The sequence below is a fragment of the Homalodisca vitripennis genome, chromosome 1 (genome assembly GCF_021130785.1).
Source record: "Homalodisca vitripennis isolate AUS2020 chromosome 1, UT_GWSS_2.1, whole genome shotgun sequence".
In the NCBI taxonomy this organism is placed as follows: Eukaryota; Metazoa; Arthropoda; class Insecta; order Hemiptera; family Cicadellidae; genus Homalodisca; species Homalodisca vitripennis.
In genome coordinates, this window is record NC_060207.1 from 63,900,421 (window position 1) to 63,913,258 (window position 12,838).

Below are 12,838 nucleotides of genomic sequence, written 5' to 3' on the forward strand. Positions count from 1 at the left end.
GCACGAACAGACCTCAACTTTTCCTAATGCTAATAAATCACGTACTTAATGTTTCTGAGTGTATAACTGTGTAAAATATTATTTTTCTTTCGTTGTAGCTAGCTGATTTCATTGTTGTTTTGATGATCATGAGCCGCAGTTGGTGTAATGCAAAATGGTATTTTTGTATAGCACTGAAAGCTAAATATTGTTCATCTAGATCACTGTGAATAATGAAAATAATACAGTTTCTTTAAAATATTATTGCGAGGTGACATACTATACTGTGTGTGTGTACACGCAACAGTGTGGTGTGTATTTAACATTATGCATTTTTTTAATGACTTTAAACACTTAGGGTACATTTGGTGATGTTTCATAATTATATTTCCTATAGAACTCAATGTATTTCAATTTATTTATAAAACCATCCAAACCATGAAAAAAATATGAATTTGTAGGCGCTAAACCGTCATTAGTAATTAGAATGGCATGGAATTAATTTGTTGACAAAAACCCGTATGTAGGTTTTTCCTATTATCTGACAAGAATTTGCTTACTTGCTGACTTTCCTTAAAAAGCCAATGATATGAATCATTACTTTATTAATGAGGACCACCATTAGCATTCAAATGAATTACTATTTACAGCATGCGAAGCACTGGCTGCAATTATCATACTGCACAGTAAGAACATCACGCAACACTATTATAACATTTATTATTATCCTTGCACTATAAGGGAGTGCCTATGATTGAGGGGTCTAAGACACCGAACTTTGGATCTGAGTAGAGATAGCACAGGTTCTAATTGTCTTAGACCTTACCAATTTTTATCAGTACCATCGACCTGTACTGTATCAACTGTTCCCCTTATTCTGTTTTATAAAATCCTCGCATAGAACAGAGACTCATAAAAACATGCAGAATAAGGCTTAAAATCCATTTTTTTTATTTAAAAAATCAGTGATCTCAGAGAGTTTACTTGCTTACAGTAGAAGGACCACTAGCAACTCTCACATATTGCACTAAAAGAACAAGTAACACTGATTGTGGTTATTAGATTGTACTAAGTATTATTAATTGTACGGCAAGCACTACAAGTGACATGTTCAACAACTGTTTGTTCCTTTCCAATATAAAAATAAAAAAAAGCAATACAATTCAGAGTTCATAAGTCAAGCATAAATAAACTACTGACACAAAGAGTAGTTTAATTCTAAACAAACACAATTTCAAATAATGACAATACAGACAGAATATAATAATGAAACTAAAAGAATAAGACTCAAATTAAAATATAAAAAAAACATACATACTACAACACACAGAATTAGATTTGGAAGTCTTGTGAAAATTGTTGACAGTTGTGAGTTTTTAGATAAAAAGTTGTCATGACTGCTGAATGTCTAAGTGCATTACTCAGGAAATCTACACACAATTAAAATCACAAATTACAAATTCACTTTCTGGCAAAAACTACACCTTTGCTTCTTCTGTTACTGCATGTCAAGTTAAAACTAACTACTTCTCTGAATGTTTTTCTTTTTTTATTTCCTTGTCATGACAATGTATACATAAAGTCTGTGTCACAAGAGATTTCTGTACTGCCAAGAGATCCCACCACTTAGGCTATAAATATTACATACTGAGTAGAATTAGAGGTACTGGGATACTGATACCAATCCATAATCTAATATTACTCAGCCAATATAATTTTTATATAAATAATTAATCTATTTGGAACAAAATTACCAATGCAAATGAATTTATCATACAAAACATAGTCCTATTTTATTTTATACAAGATCTAGAGGAACAACAAACAAGAGAATCTGCACAGTAATCTTTGCTGTTCTGAGCAAACAACAGAGAGAAGTTGGTGAAATGTGGATTCAAGCAGTCACCAGTGGATAGCAAGTTCACTCATCCGTTCTGTTTTTGTGGACTGTGCACATATGAAAGTGTTGCAAAGCAAGAGGAAATGGCTAGTACAGCACACATATATATATATATATATATATATATACTATATATATATATATATATATATATATTTTTTTTTTTTTTTTTTTTTGAAATTGAAATGATTTATTAGCCCAATAGAACATTACAATGTTATAAGGCTCGTCAAGAAATAATAACACTAAATACTAAATAACAATTTAAAAAAAAAAATACTAACTACAACACAAGTAACATATAGCTAATACTAGGTGGTATGATATTTCACATCTTAATTATTTTCTGGTGAATTCGGACGAAAATCGTCAAAAGTATAAAATTTCAGTTTGAAGCATGTATTCTTTAATAGTTTTTTTTGAAAGCCTTTAATGTAGGAATCTCTCTCCATGCTAAAGGTAATTTGTTAAAAAAAATGCTGACTATTGTAAGAGAAAGATGTTTTAAAATGGGTTGTTCTGTGTATAGGAACAGGTAGAAAATAACTATTACGTGTTGTGTAGTTATGATGGGAGATAAAGGGATTGGACTGTATTCTTTTATATGTTTGAGTTAAAACTTCCATTATGTAAATACTTCTTACTGTTAAAATTTGAAGATTAAAAAAATGTCCTCTACATGATTGATTAAATTTCAAATTTCCTAGAAATTCGGATTGCTCTCTTTTGAGTTTTGAAAACCTGTTCAATAAATGGTGAACTTCCCCAGGAAACAATTCCATATCTCAACACAGATTCGAAATAGCCAAGATAAATAGTTTTTGCTGTTCTTAAGTCAGTCAAGTCTCTAATTTTACGAATAGCATAACATGCTGAATTTAGTTTCCCATTTAACTGACTGATGTGATTTTCCCATCTAAGATTGTCATCTAAAGTAACACCAAGAAATTTACAATTTTTTGTAGAAGTAAGTTTACTTTGGTAAAAAGTTATTTCAAGTTGTTCTCTAAAGTTTCTAATAAAGTGAAAATTAAGTATGGATGTTTTTTGGAAATATTTTAAGGATAGTTTTGTTAGCTTTAAGCCAGTTAAAAATCAAACTAATGTTATCATATAATTTTTTGAGATAGTTCAGTTTTATTGTCAGATTTAATCAAACTAGTGGTGTCATCAGCAAAGAGAATTAATTTGTCACATAAATTGAACTGCTTGGGTAAGTCGTTTATAAAAATTAAAAATAATATTGCACCTAAAACTGACCCTTGGGGTACGCCTGCCTCCAAATAGCGGGCAGGAGATAGATATTTATGGACAGAACCAGCACTGTTTTGAACTATCTCTACAACCTGGCTGCGATCCCTCAGAAAGCTACTAAAACCAATTGAGAGCAACTCCTCTGATGCCATAATACTCCAATTTATTTAACAAAATTTCATGGTCTACACAATCAAAAGCCTTCTGGAGGTCACAGAAACAGGCCACAGGTCGACTGTCCCCTGGTCCAAGGCAGTTAGCACATAATCAGTTAAACTTATGATAGCATCTGAAGTTGACAAATTAGATTGAAAACCAAATTGATTTTTATTTATTATTGAGAATGATTTTAAAAAAATTTTCAAGCCGTAATTTTACAATAGTTTCTAATAATTTTGAAAAAACTGAAAGAACTGAAATAGGTCTGTAATTTTCTGCAAGATTTGAATTATTGTTTTTAAATATTGGAGTTACTCTGGCTACCTTGAGACATTCAGGGAAGACTCCGTGAGTCAGGGGAGCTATTCACCAAAGAGCAAAGAGGTTTTGACAGGATGTGGATGTGTTCCTTCAATATCCTTGGAGGTATTCCATCCAGGCCTGGTGACTTACTTGATTTAAATTTACTTATAACTTCAAATTATCTCTTTTTCACAAACAGGATAGAGATAAAATGAACCATTAACAAATGGATTTGGCAAAAAATTTTGTGGATCGTAATGCCTTGAATTCAGCAAGTCAAGTTGGTTTGAGATAATATGAGGTACACTTGTGAAGTGCCTGTTAAATGCTATTGCAACATCCATTGGCTCAGTAATATCTTGTCCAATTAACAATTAGATTAATGTTTTTTTACAGAAGCGAATGATTTAGTCTCTGAATTAATGATATTCCAGGTTGTTCTTGGAATATTTTTAGAGGATTGTATTTTATTTACTAGGGGTTCTCTTTTTGCGTAAAGGACTATTTTCTTATGATGTTTAAGGTAAGTTTTATATTCTTTCCAGCTATTTTCTGTGTTTATTGACTTGGCTCTGGCAAACAGCTCTCCCTTGACAGGACAGCACTTGCCCTAACCACATCAGTTACCCAGGAATATGGACTTGACTTAAGTTTTGTTATTGTTTTTTAATGGGAATGCTAATTCATAATATAATATCAGCTTATCAAACAATTTTGAGAAATTTGCATCAACCGATTCACCAGAAATCACATCAAACCAGTCCCTCCTTTTGCAGAAAGTCATGAAACATTCTATGACCCTGCTCAGAAAATATCCTATGTGTAATTATTTTACTATTTTCATTTTTTTAGTAATAAATTATTGACATTTATTTTCAAAATTTGAGAAAAATTATGATCTGAAAAGCCAGAGTGAAGGTTAAGACTTGATAGCAGATTCTGAGGTATGTTACTAACAATATTGATCTAAACAAGATTCAACATTTTGGTAACTCTAGTAGGTTCATTTATAAAATATCTAAAATTATAACATTTTAAAATATTCTTAAAAGCTAAAGACTCTGAGTTATGGTTTAATAAATTAATGTTAAAATCACCTAAGACAACTAAGTACTTTTTCTCTTTCAAAGCTAATTCAAATAACAATTGCAACTTGGAAATGAATATATGAATATCGGAGTCTGGTGTTCTGTAACAACTAACAGTTAAAATATTTAATTTATTAGAATTAGTTGAAATTAACTCTATAGAAGGAACATTCAAAAACAAAGTTCCTTCACTAAATTTACAAATATCATTACGTTCAATAAATTGTATATGATTTTTTACAAGAAGACAAGAACCTCCCCGTGTCAAACTAATTCTACAATAAATTGAGGCTACAACGTAATTTTTTATCTGAAAATATTTTAAGTTTTTTGGTGACAACCAATGTTCACTTATAGCAATTTATATCTACATTTACATCATGACTCAGATACTCCAGCTGTATAACTTTATTTAGGATACTTTGAGCATTTTTGGTGTAATAAGGTTAAGGTTTTTATATTTATTAATATTTGTTTTTTGTGAATCTATACGGTTCTTACAGGTTAAAGAAGTATTGTTTTTGTGAATGTGATATACAGGCTAGGTTTACTGTTAATATTTTTCTTGCGCTGGATGTTTTTTGGTTTATTTATGCATTTTGCAGAGTTCTCATTAGGTGTTGATGCATGGATGTTATGTAGAATAATGTCAGCTGATGGATCGTTAGTTGCCACATGAAGTGTGAGGGGTTTATTGATTAAAAAAGTGGAGTTGTTTTCCGGGGAAGGAGCTTTGCTTTTACTACATGTTTGTCCTGGTGTATGGATGTCCTTTTTTGTACAATTGTGGGTTTTTTTCACCTTTAAAGACTGATGAATTAGTTCGGCTAAAAATGTTTACCTGATTTATTTAAGTGTAGTCCAAATTTATAGTATAATGTGTAAGATGTAGTGAACTCGTGTCAATAAAATTACATAATTTTACATTACTAGCAGCCTCCTTAATCTTTACATTTACTTTTCTTATACTCTCATTGAGAGCAGCTGATCTAATCTATGAGGGATACCGATTATTGACATGTTAGTGTTGAGAGTTATATTAGAAAATGTATTAAAATTAAAATTAACTACACTAGCACTAGTGGAGTCTGTGATGTTGTTTGTCCCAGCGAGTAAGATAGCATGATCATTAAAGGTAAAACTCCTAGTCAAGTCCTGCAGTTGTTGGCTACGTAGTTAAAAAGGGGCTCCCGAACTGCTGACTACCGTTACCTCGTAACCGCTGCCTAGTTTGGCTTCGAGAATCAGTGCAAGGTCCCGGCCATGACTGTCCGCAGCAAGCAAAATTTTCCTCTTTGTTATTTTTTTCTTTGGCTGGATTACTCTGCTGTGTTTTTCTAGTCGTGTGATCTTGTTTGTTTGTTTTAGATCTACTGGAGTTTAAAGGTAAAGTTCCGATCACACTACAAACTTCCTCTGGATCATCAATGCGACCCTCAAGCACTTTGAAAAGAGTTTCTCAATGGCAGTGTAAATGTTTTAAATTTTTTTGTCTTTATCAAAGTTTTCTTTTTCATTTTTTCAGGCAAACATGTTGGAGATTGTGAGTAGGAGAAACTGCTGGTATTTTTATTTAATAATTTCATTATTTCTTCTTCTTTTTGGAGGACTAACATTTCTAGGTTATTGTTATGAATCTTGATTGTTTTTATTTCTTCATTGGCTGCTATTAAGTCTTTATTTAAGGTGTCTACAACTAAGTTAAGAGTTTCAAGTGTTTCTCTAGTAGTTTTTATTTATAAATTCACTATCTTCATCATCAATTACCTTCATCAGATTTAGTTTCCAATACTTTGGATATACCACAGATATCAGATAGATTGTTATTTTTTATTATTGGTGCACATATAACAGCTCCAGTTTTGATTTGGATTCTGCAATAATTTTAAATTGAGAGTAATTTATGTCTGTACATTGCAAGTGATACCACTGTAGACACTGACCAGAACATTGTATAGATGGTTTTGATTTTAAATAGTTTTTTTGAACAGTTTTCCACAATTATAATTATAAGACTTCTGCTTTCTTTTCATTTTTTGATTTTTTTTTTTTAATTATAAAATAGGCCTACGAATGAAATAAATAGTAAAATATGGAAGAATTTGTAAAAGAGTATGAAAAATATATTAATATTTCAATTAAGAGAGGATAATTTAAACTAAATTGTGACATAAAAAGTATAAAGTTACGATGTAGTTTTTGAACCTGGAACCTTCAGATTCAAAGTCTGTCACACAACCCATTGAGCCAATCCAACAGATATGAAAATATAAGTCAAACTAGACAATGATAGTTTATTGTAGATGAAGGTAGATTAGGTTGTCAGAGATAAGTCAGTCACTGTCCAAAGGTCAGCTATCCTTGATAAGAAGGGTAGACCTTCCTTATCTATGTATAATTTAATTATGCCAGATCCAACAAAGTTATTAAAAAATGTTTTGGAAATTTTCACACTTATAATAAATATAGTGATAAACTTACTACCATTTATCTATAGCACTTAAAAAACTACACAATTTTATATAAAAATTTATTTTAAAAATCACTTTGAAACCACTTAAATAGAGAACTTTGTGGAGCTAAATAACTGGTGTCCCTGCCTCTCCAGATTGGATTAAAAAAAATCCCATATATATATATATATCTAAGTGCTGAATGGTGGTAAAGGGGAAAGATGGGTTGTCGTCTTGATAAAATTCAATAAGTGTCGACCCTTTTCCTTGCAATTTCTCTTGTTTGTTGTTTTACTGATATATCAATGATTTAAAAATTACTGTGTATGGAATATATTTTTTATCAACTAGTGCTTTCAAGAATATAAGTAAATAAGGAAATATAAAACGAGTCATTAAAAATTAAAAAATGTCAACCTGATGCACTTAGAGCCACCATGTCAGTTAATAATAGGGACTCTAAAACTTTTCATTATAATGGCAAAAACTATTTGCTCTCTTTGTCTCATTGTTTTACAGTAAGTACTTCAATAGTGTTTCTTACAAAAATATCATATTACTGATAATTTTGCGTTAATTCATAAATAAATTGCATGTTTTATTTTGAAAATCTTTCTGTTTTCTTTTGTGATTAACATACTAAAATACAAATATATACTTTACTCATAAAGAAATGTCTCAAATACATTGAGTTAAAAACATTTTGTACACTCAGCTTAACAAAAAAACATAATCACCTTGTAAGAAAACGACTTGTACGTTACATAGGACTAACAGAAGGTCATAAAAGTATTAACGTTATTGATAGGTACATTGTAAGACATATTAAATTATCATTTACTCTACTTATGGATGATTATTGTATTCTTACATCCCACTGAAGTCAGCACTAGAACTGGCTAGCTATGAAGTCAAGAATCACTAGTATCATGGGAATCTAGTTACACATTAATAGTAGCTAGAACTAGTAAATAAGAAATTGAGATGATAAAACTGTATACTCACCACTGTGTATAAGTTTGTGGGCCTTGAGACTGTTAGACTGTGTGAACCTGGCGTGACAGATATCGCACTCATACGGTTTTTCTCCTGTGTGTATCCTAAGATGACGTTTGAGCTTGAACGTGTCCGGGCTTGCGTAGGTGCAGTGCGGACACTGGTACGGTCGCTCTCCTGTGTGGCAGCGCATATGGTTCCTCATCTTACTCAGCTCAACACTGGCGTACTCACAGATCGTACACTTGTGGGGCTTCTCATGGGTGTGCTTGTATCTCACATGGCGTACCAGCTCACCTAGAAATATAACAGAACTGTGCAAGTTTTTAAAATTACTGATGGAATGTGGAAAATGATATGTTGTTGGTACACAGAATTCTGAAATATAGACCTAAACCTTCAACAACTCACTGATAACAAAGACCAAGATAACTAAAGATATCTGATTCCAATGAACGTAAAGTAGTGAACACCTTAAGAAAACACAAAGCACATTTCAGATAAATTTAAATTAACTCCTCACCATTCCAAAATCCCCCAAATGTATGGTCTTCCCAAAATCCACAAATCTAGCATCCCTCTCCGGCCTATGATCAGTTCTTGTGATTCACCTTGCAGGGAATTGTCAAAATCCTTTTGGATATTTAATGCCATTGGTAGAAAAAACACCCTTTTATCAAAAATTCTAGGGACTTTGTAGAGAAGTCAAAATCCATTAATTTGAATGAAACTGACAAACTAGTAAGCTTCGACGTTGAAAGTCTATTTACAAATGTACCAGTTCCAGAAACTCTCGAAATCATAGAATCATGTCTCAAAGAAGACCAAACATTAAGTGAAAGGACTAAACTTCCCGCGCCAGTAATTACTGTTAAAATTGTGCACTCAATGCAATTATTTTGAGAGAAGGTACAATTGACTGTCAAGGTGAAGGCACGGCAATGGGTTTTCCACTGTCATCTATTTTCGCCAATATATTTATTGAGGATTTCAAGCAAAAAACCTTGGCTTTAGCTCGGTTCAAACCAAAGATTTAGTGTAGGTATGTGGTTGATACCTTTGCTGTTTTTCCTGGAGGCACTAAATTGAATAAGTTTTTGAATCACATTAAATAGTATTTGTCCCTCCATCCGCCTCACAATGGAAGTGTATGTCCAAAATAAGCTTTCTTTTTGGATGTGTGTGTATCAAGAGAGAGGGATGTTCTTAAGACTACAACTTTTCAAAAGAAAACACACACAAAGGAAAGTATTTAAATTATCAGTCACACAATCAAAAATATCTCAAAGAAGGAGTGGTCTATTCATTATTTGATAGAGCAAAGAGCTTATGCTCAGATAAACATGGATTAAAAGAGGATAAATTTAAGTAAATTGAATCGGATCTTAGATGCAATGTATACCCTCAACCAGTAATAAACAAGTGCAAACAAACCAGGAAAGCCATTCCTGAATCAATCAACCAGAATAGTGATAAATTTTGTTTATGTAAATCCCTTATGAGATTTGTAATAAACCAATGAGGAGTCATAGTATGGTATAAAGAAGTTCATCTAGACTGAACCAATAATAAAAAAGGCCCATTCCCATCCCTCCTTTTTTACCACCATCTTGTTTCTACTGTGACAATCTCAATTTACTATTGGCCTCTGGTCAGTTCTATTTGGTTGGCCAGTGACGTATTGTGACCTGTATTAATAATTAGTGTTTATTTTTTATTAACTATATGTTTTAGAGTTAGTGTGCATGGAATAGAAACACAACTTGGCTGTTGTGGTCACTGACTTATGCGTGTCACAACGCTTTGGTATGTTTTGTTTACTTTAACCTATGCTGCAGTCACGCATGTATTGTATCACAGAACGATGACAAATGTCTGGATTATCAGATGTTGTGAAGGCACTGTCACAGTACCAACACCTGTGAGGTTCTACACCTGGTTCCTGTGTGAGTGTTAACATAAATCTGCAGAGATGATAACGTCTTGAACCATAAGTTGAAAGAAAACATATCCTACAGTAAATAAGACAATGATTACCAGATGTTGTGAAGGCACTGTCACAGTATTTACACCTGTGAGGTTTGGTTCCTGTGTGAGTGTTGACATGATTCTGCAGAGATGCTAACGTCTTGAACCCTCTCTCACACACGCTGCACTTGTGTGGCCTTTCTTCTGAGTGTGACTTCATGTGTCGAGACAGCAGGTATCTGCACATTTTACACAACTTTTAGCAGTGAACCATTATCACAGTGAGAGGGACTATGCTGGTTTGTTTCTATGTGCCTGGGTACAGTAAAATAATGTTTAATCTGTATTGGGCAGCTTTGGAGTTACCCATCAATAGGTAAAGATATTCATTCTCGTCATTAATTCCACTTCAACTCATTAGAATTAATTGTAGACTAAAACTTGTGAAGTTGTAAAGAAGACATCTTATCCTGGTTGACTAGAGATATCCAATATAAGCTTGAAATAGCATCAATTAGAGCTTGTCAATATACAAATATATTTTATATGAAACTTCTTCTTTACATGAGTTCAAAATTGGAATAAATTTATTTAATAATCAATGGTGTATATATTTAAAATATTCGTAGGTCTGAACACAGTTTCACGCATGCAGCACCATCTCTTGACAAACCACTACAGTTGTTTTGATTTAGTAGTTTTGATAGCTAGTGAATGCAGATTGTAATGAGTACAATATTTTTTTTCCACAAGGTATTAAGTACTGTGATCTGAAATTTGTGTGTTTAAGGATATTCAACAGCTGAAATCCATCCAGAGTTGTGTCTAGTATGCTGAATCAAAAAACATCAATGCTGAGACACAATTCAGATTCATTAATACACTAATGACAATTTTCAAAAATCTCAAACTTGTTTTAAATTGTGACTGGCATTGTTTAAAGAGAAAATGGCATAATTTTTATTGATTCCATGGAATGTGGATTAATAAAAACAATTAATGAGTATTACTATACAAGCGATTTTCTAACTGAGATGTATGATCCGAAATCAATGACATGGGAACTACCATCAGGCATAATTGTTCATTGCAAAAATGCATGTTCTAACACCACTGTCTTAACTAATGAGAAGATTCAAAGATTTTTTTTTATTATTTGACCACCTTCAATACAGTCCTGATTTGATCATACTGTCTATTACATATTCAAAAAGTCACTTGATGGACAATGGTTTGAAAACGAGGAGGAACTCAAGACTGCCTTTGTCATCTCGTCAATTCCCACACAATCAATTTCTATATTGAAGGTTTAAAGGAGCTGCTGCAGCATTACATAAGTGTTTACAACTTAATGGCACTTGTGTGAAAAAGTAAGGTTGAGGTATCAATACTCTCAATAGAAACCTACAAGCTTATTTTAAAAAATAAAACCATTAAAATAAATAAAAATAAAAATAAAATGGTCCTTATTGAATGTGCCTCGTACAATGATTTCCATCTGCCTAGATGTTCAATAGAAATGTGATTAAATTTTCCATGGATTAAATAAGTTTTTTTTTTTTTTTTTGAAAGTTGTATAACAGTTTGTAACTATTACTCTCATGAATCTAATATATCTAAGGCTAAACCATATTTTTTACATTTCATAGGTTTGGTCGATTAATTATTTATTTCTGTATGAGTGTCAAATTCAAATGGTGGGAGATGTGATCATCGTTTTGTGTATTTTTGTGCTAGCACATTCGTGTGTTTTAGTAGATGACTGTCTTGCTACTATTTAAAGTCCACTGATTATATGAGCTTGAATTTATAGTCCAGTGACTAGAAAATTTAAAAGACACAATTTAATTTTGGATTTAAACCACTGAGGAACAAATAAATTGAATAAGAAACAAACCCAACTCCTAATTTTTACATTGGCTGATGGCCATTTTCCTTATAATTCACTACAAATTTACTAATATCTCCCAAACATTTGGTCTGCAAGTAGCCGAATTATATTGCCCAGCATCAACATAACATGACTTATCAAAGAAGTCTTCATACCTCAAACTCATATTTTAGTGTATGAGCTAAGTAGTGATCATATACTGTATTATAAGAAGTATTAGTATTTACTAGTTATTAAGGAGTGTCACTTTGTATAAACTATTTAAATATAACATTAAAATTTATACCCAATGCAATGAACTAAAATAAATACAAAAAGTAAATTTATTTTACTTTTAATCATTAATTATTCACATCTTACAATTATTAATCTGGACACATACATATGTTGCTTATTCTATTCTTGTTAAAAAATGTTGAATTATCTTACCTTTTAGGACTTGTATAGTTACAGTAGTTACACATATGAGCTTGAGTTACAGTTTGAGATTTCTTTGGCAGCAGCTTTATAATTTTTGTTTTATCATCTTCATCCCCGGATTCCTAAAGAAAAAAATTCACATAGTTTAATAACGACATATTTCATTAGTTTAGACAAAACTGCTCCACGTTAGACAATAGACAACATCCATAGCCATAAAAAGACTTACATGCTAAAATTATGACTCACTTTGAATTTCTTGAAAGTTTATAACACTATATTGACAAGTGTGGGATTTACTAATTTGGTAAAACAAGAATAGAACGTTCGATAATTTCAAATCCAGGAGATACAGCACAAAAAGTACTATGCTTTTAAAAATAGACCTGTATAAATTTAGAACGTTAGCATTAAAAATATTTCAATT

General features: G+C 31.8%; 1 protein-coding gene across 3 annotated transcripts in view; it reads right to left on the reverse strand.

Annotated features, from left to right (window-relative positions):
• Positions 1-12,555, reverse strand: part of LOC124363187 (transcriptional repressor CTCF) — a 35,993-nt gene extending 23,438 nt beyond the window's left edge. For all 3 annotated transcript variants that reach the window (XM_046818347.1, XM_046818356.1, XM_046818341.1), the window contains exons 1-3: positions 12,421-12,555; positions 10,170-10,339; positions 8,142-8,429 (exon numbers count right to left, since the gene is read on the reverse strand). In XM_046818347.1, coding sequence (XP_046674303.1) covers positions 8,142-8,429; positions 10,170-10,339; positions 12,421-12,455 — 493 coding nt within the window. In that variant the 5' untranslated portion in view covers positions 12,456-12,555. The remainder of the gene's footprint in view (positions 1-8,141; positions 8,430-10,169; positions 10,340-12,420) is intronic.
• Between the last annotated feature and the right edge of the window lie 283 nt (positions 12,556-12,838).